Source organism: Montipora foliosa, chromosome 6, assembly GCF_036669935.1.
Source record: "Montipora foliosa isolate CH-2021 chromosome 6, ASM3666993v2, whole genome shotgun sequence".
In the NCBI taxonomy this organism is placed as follows: Eukaryota; Metazoa; Cnidaria; class Anthozoa; order Scleractinia; family Acroporidae; genus Montipora; species Montipora foliosa.
The window spans coordinates 43,276,389-43,291,388 of NC_090874.1; the positions used below are offsets into that span (position 1 = coordinate 43,276,389).

The 15,000-nt window shown below is 39.0% G+C and overlaps 1 protein-coding gene across 1 annotated transcript in view; it reads left to right on the forward strand.

The window, feature by feature from the left end:
• The window catches only part of LOC138007418 (scavenger receptor cysteine-rich domain superfamily protein-like), a 114,375-nt gene that overhangs the window by 98,821 nt on the left and 554 nt on the right, over positions 1–15,000 (forward strand). Inside the window, exons 8-12 of the mRNA XM_068854314.1 lie at positions 6,640–6,960; positions 7,509–7,625; positions 8,454–8,579; positions 9,414–9,512; positions 11,195–15,000. The exon at positions 11,195–15,000 is cut by the window's right edge and continues 554 nt beyond it. Of these exons, the coding sequence (XP_068710415.1) occupies positions 6,640–6,960; positions 7,509–7,625; positions 8,454–8,579; positions 9,414–9,512; positions 11,195–11,820 (1,289 nt within the window). The 3' untranslated portion in view covers positions 11,821–15,000. The remainder of the gene's footprint in view (positions 1–6,639; positions 6,961–7,508; positions 7,626–8,453; positions 8,580–9,413; positions 9,513–11,194) is intronic.

Here is a 15,000-nt window from a genome sequence, read left to right on the forward strand (position 1 = left end):
TTAAGTGAATTCAAAATGCCTGGAACAGAGGTGTTGGAATCAGAGCAGAGCCAAGTTCCTGTAACGGCAAACATGTCTAAATGATTTGATAAGATAATATCACAAATGATCGAAGATTTGTTATTAATGGATTGGGCATTCCAAACAGCGAATCGTACTTTACGATCACCAGGATTAAACTTCCGCATAGGTCTCAAATAGGACAGATTAGAAAAGTCTACTGTTCTACTATCTGTCTGAAATCGTGGCAGATGGTCCGTAATGACTGTTTGAATATTAAAGAAACGTTGATCAGATGTAGCCACTTGGACATTACGGTTATAAGACTGCCGACCTGCTCTGTTTCCTCTATAATGATATAAACCTGAGTTCTTCAATTCTGTGTAGATGGATTTAGGAAGAACCCTAGAACAAATTGAAGTTCGGCGAATTTTGAACAGTCGATCTCTTGAATATGTAATCATCGAATCCTGACAAGAAGACATATGCAAATCCACGCAAGATCTTGAAATACAAATTCTATTCATTGGAATATCAGGACCAGGATTCGGCGAAACATCCATAGACACTGTAATATCAAGCGGAGGGCCATGTCCAGGAAATGGAGAGATGTTAGACCATGTTTGCTCCATTTGGAAGCCGCAAAACGAGATTTATAGTAACCATGAACTGTAAGGTCAAGTTTAAACCAGCCACCAAGTTTCAAGATAAAAATCCAACCAGTATCTTCTGTAGAAAGCTCAGTTCCCATTAAAATCTTTGAAATATGCTGTTGTAACAAGGACTTAGGACTACTTTGGATACGTCCATGAATCAGGAATAAGAGTAAATACGCATAAAAACAACCAAAAACTACGGAGCAGCGACTCCGCGTGGCAGCCATTGTCGCGCCGTATAACCAACGATAATGATAATCAAACTTCTCCGCACAATTATTTGTGGCATAGTTGAAAGGAAAACAAATTACTTCATTCGTGACACTCGTCACATAATTCGTCGATTATGCTCAGTCCGAGAATTTAAATACATAACAAAAGGGACACTGAAAAACGCAGACTGCAAACTGCAGACCGATGAAAATTCGGTTAGCCTGAATTACGCCTAAATAACATTCGGTTAGCCTAATTAGGCCTAAATAAAATTCAGGTTAGCCTGTTTACAGTTAGCTCTCAATAATATGAGGGATAACACCATATCGCCTACGCTTGTGAAATCGCTTACAAAGGCGAGTTCACTTCTCGACGTAGGCGACTTCGCTCAACCCTTTCAGCCTTTACTCTTAAAATTTTAAGGTTGGGGAGTGCACGCGATACTAATCGAGTGTATCGTTGAAACTTTCGAAGTTATATTAACGCAATTCAACCTCGATGAATCAACGAGTGAAAATCGATGTTAGGTAAATTTACGATTCGTTGACCATTCGAAACACTACTTAAATATAGCTCGAATAATCTAATGAGATCAAAAATACAAAACAATATGCGGGGCCGCTGGTATCACCGACCAGCAGTCGAAGAGAAAACGTTGGTTTGGTTGACCGGTATTCAGAAACGTTCTTTCGCATTCCCGTTCCTGTCATATTTCATTCTATTGCACCCAGATGCGGAAAACAAACGAGCGCCAGGAGCGCGATAATTACGCTAAGCCATCCTAACCACTGCAAACGTGTGCTGTTTTACATTGAGGAGGCTTCGACTAATAATTTTTTTCTTTTATCTGGTGCTTTTCAAATGTTTGCAATAAATCGTTGCAACTCGGCACAGTCTTCCGGTATCAATTGGAAATTCACTAATTCTGGCTAACCTTCGATGGCGTCGAAAGTCATTGTAACGTGAATGGCGTTTTTGTGGATCTTTCAACAAAATATACCCTCATGCAGCTAAGAATGGAACGTCAATTGGATGAACAAGTCAGGCGGTGAAAAATAAATATCTGGAATCTTTAAAGCGACGAGTAATGGTCTTCGACAACAGTTCATTTTTCGCCGTTGGCTATCAAGTGAGCTTTTTATTTCTAATTTTTTGCTAACTTGGTATTATATACAACACTAAAATCAAATGACAATTTTTTTATGGATTTAACAATCATTAAAGGAATCGAACGCCTTGAATGCATCATAGTGTTTATTGAAGTCTCATCTAACTTGTCTGGCAATTTACATTTATTTTGTACTCAACTCTGCAAAGATTTAAAAAAAATGGAATGTGACAGTGAAGAATTATTTGAATGAAAGCTTGTTGTCTCTTTTGTGCTTCATTGTTTACGGTCAAGGTTCTTTCGAAAAGGCTTGATGTGAACTGTCAGAAATTTAGTTAATTGCATATGCTTTGTGACACGGATTGTGTGTCTTGTTTGCACGCGCGCAATTGAGATAAGAAGGGGTTTTTGGCTCTAATAGCAAATATTTTGTTTGTTTCAAAAAAATTTTCGCTGGAAAAGGGTTTCTGTGATATTTCCAGCCTTTGTGAATTTATCAGTTGTGTAATTGTTGAGCTTAACAAATTTGCATACGTGGGTTGAAATGTGACGCGGGAGGATTTTTCTGGTAGGCCAAACTCAAGAGTTGGGCGACTGTGATCTTTGTGTTGACTTCGCACATTTCTTGTCAAACTTTATAACACTTCAAAGGAAAAGAAAACTAACAATAACAAAAACCCGGTGTCTTTCCATCATTTGACACAGATGCTTCACTGTTTCGCGAGTAAACACGCCGCGATAACTTGATCTCGGCGCCCGCTGAATTCGATGTCACTTTCGATTTTGCAATTTACTTGTGCAGCCAAAAGTACAATAACAAAATTGAACGTAGCAAAAATATCCCAAATGTTTTTTCGCTGATGGTAAATTTTAATATTCGCGGTTCAAATTAAAAGTTGTTTTCATGTCGTAAATTTTTGTTGCTGATGGCAAAATATTTTATTCTCGATCGACCGTCCTGAAAACTTCCTTCTGCTCTTCCTAAAAACTGTGTAAGTAAGTGTAATCAAATGGCGACAAGTAAAATTAGGAAATAATTTCACGCGCGTTTTGTCAAAATTCTGATAATTTCCCGAGCCTTTAGGTATTGATTACCTTTAATGTCGTGGGTGACAAATTACGCTTACAACCGTAAATCGCTCGAGTACTTTATCCAACTGCTCGGGAGGAATCATCTCCAGGTTTTTCTCAAGGCTATTTTCGTCACACCACTTCTCCAAAACCCTCACCCAGTTAATTGTGCTCTTTCGCTTATTTAAATTTTCTACCGCTTCTTTTAATTTCGTAACTTCTTCACTTTTGGTCACTGTCTTAACTCTCGACGCCATCTTGGCTCTGATTGAGAAGAGATGTTACCATGGCAATTTTGTAATTTCACATGTGAAATTATAAATTAACGCTGAAATTTCGCGCCAAAATTAAGGAGTAATTTGTCACCCATGATATTATAATATTTACTTACTTTTGCATCAGTATTAATTTGTTTTGCATAAAGCAAGCTAACAAAATCTGTACCTTGCTTAGTTCTCATTTTTGAGCGTTAAAATATAATTTTCGGCCCTAGGCTTCTGTTACACAGCGGAATATTTTTAGGGCACCCATCCAAATACTAACGCCGACGGACAGGGATAAACTTCAGTGAACTTTTGTATTACAAAGCTGTCAGAGGCTAAGAGTGCACGTTTAAACTTGTGGTAAAAAGAAGTTTTGAGGGAACTTGAAAATGATCAACATGTCAGCCTAGAAGCCAATGTTTCTCGATTCCCTTTTATTTTCTTCAATCTTTCTGGGTTTAGTACTCTGCTAGAAACCACATGTCTTCTCAGGGGCTATTTACCTAAGACTTCTACCATGACACTACAATGATATACAATACCAAAACAATATCGTGTACTATTAGAGCTACATATTACGCAAAGACAACTTGAATCTCCTGGAAGACAAAACGCAGCTCAGTTGACAATATGGAATAAAGCACTGTGTTACTGCACTACCACAGGTACGCAATGCGTGCCAATTTTTTCTATAGCCTTAGAGAAAAGATCTGTTCCGTCGTATGAACGTGTGAGCCAAAGGGCCTCTGCTGGCACGACTTCTGGGTGACCCCTTAAATGGTCTTAATGACCCCCGACTTGAAAAATTGACTGGAACGCTGCAGCTCAATACCACCCAACTCAGTCCCTTCTGTTTTTGAGTAGCACTTACCACAGGCAACCCAGTGTACGCTCATGGAGCGTCTAGTTCCTTAAGTTTCACAGGTGTTTAATTAACGGCGACATAAAAGGAGGATCACGAGATGATATTTTCACTTTGATGAGCGGGAAACATTCGTTATACATCTGAGTTAAAGCGTCACTGAGCTCGTCAGTCATGTCATTTACGTCATTATGCGCTAGGATTTGTAACCAATCACACTCCGCAAGCTTGCAAACCACTTGTATTTTCCTTTGTTCCCTTGTGTTTCTTGCATAGACAATCTTCCCTATAAGTTTGGCATTGACTTGAGGAGTCATTAAGACGGCCAGGTTGTCAGATCGAAGAAGACCTTTAAATAATGTTGGAGCGGGCTTTCACAGATGCATCTTATTTGTAAGGAAGGGATCCAGTATTCTATCAATTCTTGTTGGCTTTTAACCATCTGTACTAGGTTATGTTGACCTAATGGATCTCGAATATTTAATTGATTAATATCACCAGCGATGATTATATCGGTGTCAGGCGTGGATAAAAGGATTTTTTCACAGCTTTAAGATAGAGGATTTAGTAGAATCTCATCATGGTACACTGGATCAGGTGGACGATAAACTACTCCAACATGGAATTAAGAATTGTTGTTTTGATTAAGCACCAGAGACATTTAAGGTCGTTGATGTTGAAGTTGATACGATGGATTTTCCAATTGTTTCTCCATAGGATAGCAACCTCAGCTCCCATTCGATCATCTTTACGATCCTTTCTTACTAAAACATATCCGTCAGGACATACTAGACTAGAAGAACTTTGCTGTTCAGCCATGTCTCCGTGATGAGGCAAATATCGATGTTTATGCTATGAAGCTCAGCTTGTAAAGCAGGAGCAGTGTCGGTGTTAACAATCGATCGAGCATTATTGACCATAATTCTAGGTATAGTTTTAGCATGTATAGGACCAGGCTTTGCGCAGTTGATTGTAATCACATTCCTAATGAAGCGTAATGTATTTCTTTTAGGTGTCTAGTTAGGTTGCTTGGTATTAATTCCCATTGGGGTAATTAGGCCCTTTATATACCACTCCTCGTGAATGTCGCACCGCTTGACGCCGACCAGTTTACTCGAGGCTGTTTTTTCCTTACTATTTTGTATTGTCGTTTTAACTAGCGTATGACTTTTTTCTTATATTCCTTGGCTTGTACCCTGTATCCAGCGTGTCCCCGGCTTAGTTTTTTGCAAATAAACTCGACCATTGCTGGCGGCTTCCCCCACTATTTGTTTGTTACTTTCTCTTCTATACATATAATAGAAATGTTTTCTATTCGGCTGAGCGAAGCGAAAGAGAATAGAATTGTTGATTCCACTGTGAGATCTTGAAGATCTAACATTTGCATAATGCCAACAGTTCGATGCCAGGGAATCGATTTGTCGAGCGTTGTCCGACAGAATGACTAACCCTGTTGCCTCGTGTATTCTTTAGAAAGCCCAGTTCCTTAATTCGATGAAATACTTGTGTTGGTACGTAATTTGACACCAGGTTATTACGGCATTGTCGGCCCAAGTTCAACAGCACTCCTCGAGAAAGCATGGGAGAACTTCACGCGAACATAAAGCTTAATACTAAGATAGAGACTCCAAAACTAGCTATGACCTTTTGCTAAAGCTATTAGGAAATATATACTATAGATAAAAAGCGATTTAAAAGTTTATGAAACATCAAAATGTAAAAATTACGAGGAGAACTCAACAAACGCTGCAAACCGTGGCGCTTACACTTACACAAATGCTCTTGATTCACTTCTTTTCTCAGCACCAAATATGGACCCGAAGGCATTTATGATTCGATAACACTAATAATGGATGGTAATGAAGTATCTCTAAGTGACACTTTGATGAATTGAATTGTTTGTGAATGTAAGTTGAGTACTTAATTGAGAGGATGCTCTGTAAAAAGATGAATATAATATATTCGACTGTCAGGTTGTCAACAAAAGGCTGAGAAAAAGGCTAAATCTGGCAAGTTGCGAGGGCTATTACATTTTTCTATAAACTAGAGACATCGGAGAGTCTAAAATGCAGGATAGAATTTGCCCCCTTTCATGGTACCAAAAGGACATTTTTAGTGGGTTGGCTCATGGACTGTACCGATAATCAGTTAATAATAATCTGGATAGTTAATTTAGCCAGGGGAGTGACTTTTGTTTGTTTGTTGGAAACATTAGTGCTTGATATAAATGCGTTTGAGGTCGTCCAAAGTTAGGGCAGGTAGCTTCCTTTTTTGTGTCAAAGTTGTGAAAGGTGGCGGGAAGCACCAGCTATGCGGCTGCAAATGAGTTTCTATATCAAAATGTAAATACTGCTGTATGCAAGCAGAGCTGTAGTGCTATTATTTTTATGAATTTTATAGGAAAACGAGTCGGTAGGCTTACTGTACTCTTTTCTTATAATTGTTTACTCATTTCTGTTTTCAAAGACTTCAGTGTAAGACTGGCCGGATCACCAATTAGTAATGCTGGACGAGTGGAGGTGTTCTACGCTGGAATCTGGGGCACAATTGATGGCTACCCTTGGAGTATGATAGATGCTCATGTTGTTTGCCGTCAGCTTGGATATCCAAGGGCAATTTCTTCCGGAAGAAGTGACCAGTTTGGTTTCGGCAAATCCGCAGTTTGGTTTAGAAACGTGAGATGTTTAGGAAATGAATCCACTTTCCAGGAATGTCCAAAATCCGTCGCTGCTTATCTTGCAAACCCCTATTGGGCAACAGTATTATGCAAATTACCATACCAGCAAGGTTAACTATTGTTGTTTATTTTCAGCCTTTTTTCTTCTCTCATAGTACGAGTAATGTTTTTGTACCGTATTCAGACAAAAGGGAAGACGAACTATCAAAAAGGCTATATCTACCAATGAAAAAGCATCTATAGTTTGAGAACATTCAGCTTCGGTGCGTTGAATTTCGTTGAAGTCGATTCATGATCACAGGAATACGTTATCTTCATACAAAGGAATTTTCATTTGCCATGCCAAACAATTTTAGAAAACCCTTATTTTTCTTTAAATTGGTAAGTGCGGCTTTGCTTCTTTATATTTGACCACAAAGTTAAGCCAGTTTTCACGTTAAGTTTTCTTTAATGCCCAAAATCGGTCGCTGGGCATTTAGAGCGAATCAATATACAAGAACATTTGTTTATTACTGTACCATCCACTTTTTTAGAAATGTCTTAGGGAATTTTCCCCTGGTAGATGATACACACTCTGAAGCAATTTTAAAATTACATTTGACACGCAATTTAACAGACTACTCTAAACTGATAATTGACGTTTTTCTTGACCTATCAGGTACTTCTCAAAATTGCTCTAACCTGAAGTGCAAAAGCAATGGAAAATGCATAAACACTCTTGCTGGTGCTGTCTGCAACTGCACTGACGGTTTTTCAGGTCTCCAGTGCGAGATACGTGAGTTGCAAAACGCAATTTTTATTGATGTGTCCAGGGACGTATCCAGAAAATAAATAAAGGAAGGCAGAAAGGGGAGGCCAAAGAAATTTCCCCCCCACACCCCCCTTTACCTAAAATGAACATTTGATCCTTTGAAATGCTGCCTACACCATTCTCGGAATACAGCGATGTGGCCAAAATCTAAGGCTTTGGAAAACGATAATTTGGGACAAAAAGCATCCCTGTCGACTCCTTGGCCCCTCTACTAAATCAAGCTCCGGTGTCTAGAACAAAATGACATTAAGACACAAGGAAGGACTACCTGGTTCAGACCTTGGGGCTATGTAAATTGCGTTTCCCGAAACGTTAATGTAGGTTCACAGGAAATTCAAAATGAAGTTTCGCTTAAATCTCCATGTCGGCATTTTCAGATGAGCTCACGCCTACGGAGGGACTGCCTTACAACTTTGGGAAATTCCCAAGAATTCCCTGCCAACTCTCATTCTGCGTCTCTAGTTCTTTAATTTCCTTCGGTCGTGAATATGCAAGAGTTAAATTTAGGTCGAGACAAATGCCGGCTCGGTTAAATTAATCATTTTTCCCTGTGTGATGCGAGGAAAGGGAGTTCTCTCTGTAGACGCGCTCAAACCAGGAGAAATAACTCACAACGTTAAACTTCACACCCGTCTGGTTAACTATCTCTCTGAAGGAAAGTGAAGGATGCAACGTGTAATTTTTGGCTCAGCATTATGGCATTACAATGCCAAAATAATGATCAATGGCGGTATAAGAAAAAGGTTTTCAATCAGATCCTTTAAATTCTTAATTCATGTACTTCCATTTCAGCGTTGTTTAATCCATGCCAATCTTCTTGTCAAAATGGTGGACAGTGTTTCAGAAATGAATCTTCATTCCTCTGTGCCTGCCCAAAAGGATTAACTGGAAAACTCTGTGAAGAAAAAATCGTGAACGGTGAGGCTCTTTTCACTTTAACTTGTTTGTTTGATATCACGCCTTGATCAAGCTTTCTGTATCATCAAAGACTGGCTCGGCTTTAGAGTACTCATCAGCTTAATAGCACGTTACTAATTACTGGATTGTGGAACTGACCAATTTTGATCATCCACAGGGAATATATGATGACACTGACATGATCCAGTTTTCGCAATAGTTTAGAATTACTGATAGTTTTTTGGCATAATAAACCAACTTTAGTGTTTCGCTTAACTCGTCGAGTGGAAGCAAGAGAAATCTACTTGCGCGAAATATGACATAGCGAGAAGCGGGTCTTCTTTCGGAAGGGAAATTCGAGCCCGCTAACGAATAGTCAGTTTTGGCCACTTTTCAATCCGTAACAAGGAGAAAGGTAATGATTGTATCTGTCTTCTATGTTGGAAACGGGCTTATGCAGCATTATCCATACCCGACAAAAGACGACCCGCACTCTGTACGAGTGGTACAAACATTCTTCCAAGCTTTGGTAAGGTTTGGTAGTTTTCTGTTGACATATTTGCGAATCGAAAGGGCGCTGTGGCGTGTTATTAAACAAAGCGATAGGAGTCGCTTCATTTCCTTATGGTATCCGGATTTCGGGAGCTGCGACACCGCTCCTTACAAACATTCACTAAACTCATAAATCACGAAGCGACAACAAACGAATGTAACACCTGTTATCCCAAAGTTGAACGTCTCCGAAAGACGATTTGAAAATGGGTTGATAGATGGTATCAGATGATCAGCTTCTCTCAGTAAAGCTCTCCCTATAAGGCGGCCAATTGATTTTGTTTGATTTCTCATGGTTTTCAGCTGTCAATCCATGCCTGAGCCGCCCATGCACAAACAAGACCTCATGTTACCAAAATGGAACTTTAACATTTAAAGACGGAAACCTCTCAGAAATTGGAGGTGAGATAGCTGTTATTTTTACAATTCTCGAATATACCGCCCAACAAATAGCATACTAAGATTTGTCTTGTGAATTGTCTATTAATGTTTCCATATGCTGGCGTCACGGTTATGGCTTCTCCACTGGAGGTGGTATGTAAAGAACGCAAGTGAATATCGTGGCCCATGTACACATTCTTTACCAGTTCTATTTCACGTGAAAACAGACCGACAAGGCCAGTCAATACACAAAAGATATTAGAAAGGGCCCGGTAAGATTACGCTCAAGTACGAGAGATTCGCTTTGACACAGTGCAAATTATTTCCACCTTTTACAGCCTGCCCTTGAATATGCTGCGCCTGTTTGGACACCTCTTCCCAATCATCCGGTTAACGCTATTGGATACGTGCAGAGAAAAGCTCTAAGTACAATTCATTCTTCTTAAGTATGGAATGCCACGCTTAAGAATGCTGCTGCCTTGGATTCTTTCAAAAAACCGTTCAATTTGGTTTTTAACGTACCTGAAATCTACGTAATGGATCGCTTAATTTTGGTCACACGTATAGCACGATGTTCCTTGAGGTCTGGATAAGTTACAAAGGATATATAAGAACTTTCGCGCCTGTGCAAAAAGGTTTTATTAAGCAGGTTTGCACAATTTGATGTTCGCAAAGACTTAATAGATTGTGACTCCTACATTTGTATTTGTGAATTGTTGGTATATATAACAACTATTCATCTCAGTGTCGGTAGTCTCCTCCGCAGCCGTTATTGGGGCGTGGTGTCACACGATGCTGCGAAGGAGACTACAGTGTCGGTGGCTAGAGGTGGATATTTACCTCGCTGTGAATTATTTAAGTTTTTTGTATAAACACCAATGAAATACCAAGTGAGCTTTTGCGCGAAAACACGATATCTTCACACGTGAAGATAACATGTTATTTTCACACGTGAAAAGATCGCTGTTGCTACGGTTACATATGAAAATCGCGCCTTTCGATGCCTTTCGTGAAATGATGTAGTATTTCATTGGTGTTTATATAATAAACAGAATATTACATGACCGCTTGGAGATACGAAATTTTTCTTCTCATAATATTAACACTCGAAGAGAAATTTCGTATCTCCGCGCGGCCATCTTATATCCTCTATATACTAAAACAATGATAATATAGCACAAAAAGATGATTTTAACTTAATTATTCCTGCAATATTTTGGGCGCGAGTTGCTCGGAGGTGAGTAGCAAAGCATATTCGGAGTTTGAGTAGCCAATCAGAGCGTGACTTGAACGCTTTCCTCTGTTTTAGTATATACTAAATAATATGTCTGGTTTGATGTTTGATGTGAGCGCTGACATATGCTGAAATTAACGTAGTTGCAACTAAATTGCCTTATCCTTATTATTAATATTACTATTGTCATCATCGTAATCAGTACGTATTATTAATGCACACGATTTGCCCTTTGGCAAAGCTGATAGTGATTTTGACCTCACGCTCCCTGGCGCCTTTTCTGCTCTTGGTACATGCATGCTTCTTTGCTGGTTACGTTGACGACAGTACTTTTCTCGGTGCTCTGAAAAACGTTTAGGTTTTCATATACGTTAAAACATGCTGTGTCCTTTAAAAAGGATAAAAAACTATGTAAACTCAATTTTACGAATACAGTAGACTAAACAAAAGTAACGTTTACTTTTCCCAGGAAACTCCACATCTGTCAAGAGAAAGGCAGCCATCATTATCGCAATATCCGCATCTATTGTTGTGGTTCTTGTGGCTGTAGTTGTTTGCTTGGTCTTTGAAATCCGACGGCTAAACACGCAACTAACGTCACGTCCTAGTGCCACAACGAAGATCTACAACAATAACGCGTTCCAGGCGGATCCAGTTAACGACAAACCAGAAGGGTCGTCAACTAGCCTTACTCACAGAGACTTGGGTTTGGGCTACGCTAACGATGGCGGTAAAAATGATCATGAGTACGATATTGTTCTCGAGATGTCTTCTCGTCCTCTTCCAGAAATTCCTACAGAGTCACAGAGAAGTGATCCATTGCCGAGGATTGGAAAAAGTCCTGTATATGACAATGTAGAGGAACAAAAGTCTGAGTCAACAGCAGTGCGTTATGCTGGCTCGCAAGGGAGAGGCATGAACAGTGCTGAAGTAACTGTGGCTGAGCCTGCATCTTATATGTCTCTCTCTTCAAAGAAGCCAGAACATCATGATGGCGTGTACTCTGGCCTTACCTATAATGGTGAAGTGGCTATTGCGCCAAAACAGAAAACAAAAAAAGGAAAAAATAATGGTCGCTTGTATGCTAACGCATAAAAGTAATAACGCTGAATAATACAGCAAGTCACGATCGGAAAATGAATACTTTGTAGACAAGCGGGTCGATACGATATGATTTTCTCAGTGTTGCAGCCAGTTTTCCTTAGTCTATTGATCTTGGTTTTTTCTAGAGCATTATATAGCTTGATTCATTTAATAACTCTTTTTTCACATTGCAACTATATCACTGATTATTCTATATCACTGATTATTCTCAATAACTCAAGTCGCCTCAGCTGAGCTGAACTTCTGATGCCACAAAGTGCTCATAGTATCATTAGTTATTTTTCTTACTTATTTTGAATTTGATTATGCAATGCTTGGCCTGGTTTCACCTCAATTCTCATAATTTTAGCCACTCTTCTGAACTACTGGAAAGAAGAACAGTTTTAGTCGATCGGTTTGATACAGTGCGGAAGGTAATATCTGCTGGATCGACATGCACTCGGGATCTTGAGGCGAAAGAACTGCTTTCGTAATCGCATTAGTAAAACAAAATTGACTTTGGTCTTACGAAATACTCGTCGAAAACAGTGTTCCCTGTTCTCTTTTGATCAGGCTTGAAGCACTGTTCTCAAAGAGGACTTGCGAGCTTATATATATTCACAGAGAAAATGCACCGTACAAATATTATCTCGTGACATACCATTATACAAAGGGCGCACATTTTGTTCGGTTTTATATTCATTTAGAAATCGCTGATGATCCTTGCAATCTGATTGGCTCTCAGCAGTGGAATATATTCACGAATTGCACTATTTTTTGCTCTAAATTGAACCTTTTCCCCAGCCAATAAGGAAAGAACAATAGAACAAAACAGCTATAATCAGATTTCAAGGCTTATTTAAAGTAACCAATCAAATTGCAGGAAAACGAACGAGAAAAAGAAAACCATTCTGAGAAGAATTTTGCAAGTTTTGTTCCCAAAAATTTGACTTAAAAAAAATGGAGAATTTAATTGTTTACCGTTTTGTGAATGGTGGCAATAAGCTCCTTCAGGCGGAAGACCCACATTTCGGGTAGTTTCCAACTCTCAGTGTCCATTTTGTGTCCAAAATTTTTTTAACCATCATTTTGGATCAAAACATTTAGGTACTGACTAAAGTCCTGAATTTGAGCGGTTTCAAATCGATGTTATCATTTCACGAATGCTTTCAGACTAAACTGCACTCCACTCAGTTCAGTTACCATTATTAATCAGCACTACGTTTGTAAAGCCTTCTTTTGGTAGAGTGAAAAAGGAGGAACGATCGCAAAGTTAAAAATTGACGTTTCCTTGTTCAACTTGTCTATTTTCGCTCTTTGGGTTGTTTGTTTGCTTTTTGTTTTGCTGTTGTTGTTTCTTACTTTTTAAATAAAAAAAAGGGTCCGTCTTTTTCCTTATTTTTCTAATTGTGATTAGCGGATCACTCGTCCATCCGAGTTAGTCAGAAAATCCTGATTTAGAAAAAAAAGTACATATTCATAGCAATAACTTTTTAATCAGCTGAATCGTTGTACAGATGCGGACCAATTGAAGAAGAAGGTAGGAGAAGCTAGTAGCAAAAAATATTAATGTAGCACTTGTAATTTTGTACAAAAATCATCCACATATAATCAATAAAGGTATTAATAAAAATACAATAAGCCTTTGCGAGTGTAGGCATTTCCGTTATGCAAGTAGTTTCATCAGCCAGTGATACCACCGACTGCAACTAAGCTAACAGGGACCACTGTGGTACAAAACCATGTGACACCTGAAAGGGGAACTCCGGTCAAAGAATGAAGTTATTTAGGATATTTGGCCTCTATCTCCAGTTGGAATTTCTAAAGACATTATTTGCCGATCTTGTCAAACAAAAGAGACATATCGCCTTAAAGATGACCAAAAATGCAAATAGACTTCCGCCATCTTGAAAATTGCCCGATTGTTCAGAAATCGGTCAGCTCACCATCATATGACGTAAAATCGTCCAATACAATATTTCCGCGACCTCTAGTTGTGTACAGTATTTTTCACCAATAAATACAGAAACTGACGTTTTTTCTGTCGCGAAAAAAGTCGATATATGGGATGAATTACGATAACTTCGATGGCGAGCAAGCCTAGCAGAGATTTACAATCGAACTGCACCCCTTTGACCCGCTTGCAAACTCGGATGATGCCAAGCTCTCGCAAGCGACTAAAATAATTAATTTAACCTAGCCGGCATTTCTCTGGACCTAAATTAAACTCTTGAATATTCAGGACCGAGGGAAATTAAAGAACTAGAGACGTAAAATATGACTTGGCAGGGAATTCTTAATTCATGGACTTTCATTTCCGCGTCGTTAAATCCATGCCAATCTTCACTGAATCTTCTTGCCAGTGTTTCAGAAATGAATCTTCGTTCCTCTGTGCTTGCCCAAAAGGAATTAAAGGATTGACTGGAAAGCTCTGTGAAGAAAAAATCATGAGGCTCTTTTAACTTTAACTTTTTCTTTATTATCGGGGTATTCGTAAAAGGACGCTTTTTTGGCCATTCATAAACTTCCACACTATTTGTTTCGAAAAGAAAAACATAAAGCGCAAATCGCAATTAAATACAGAATTTGAACGGGAATTTACCGGAAGTTGATTACATGCGATATAATGATCTTTTTTTTTATAATCTTTATTGACTCACCCTTAGCATTATTACAAGAAAATGTTAGATACGGTTGAACCTCCACTAACTCTTTTTTGTCTCGGTGAACGGACTATGCATTAATTCTTATTTGATTTTTTTCTCAGTGCGTGAGTGGGCGGAATGCAACAAATCCTGCAATCTGATTGCTCCCGGGAGCGGGTGGAATTTTCTCATCCGGCTCTCTCACGACGGGCGGAAGCCTAGCCTTCGTTGCCTGAGCTTGTGTTATAACTTTAAATTTCCAGGTTTTTTGACACCGATTTCGTTTACATACAAACGTTATTTTTCATTAGACAAGAGGTTTGGAAATAAAATTAAAACAAGAATATTTCTCTTTGAAACGTTCAGTTTGTCAGGTGCGAGTCAACAATTAAAAACCAATCTCCACAATACGAGCAGCATTTTGATTATTATCTGTATACCAGACAACATCCACAGGAAGTTAATCTGGGACCGACTGTAAAGATAAAGAAACAGCAAGCAGCTCGCGAAAAGTGGAACTCTAGGAACTCTCTAAATCAGGCCTGAA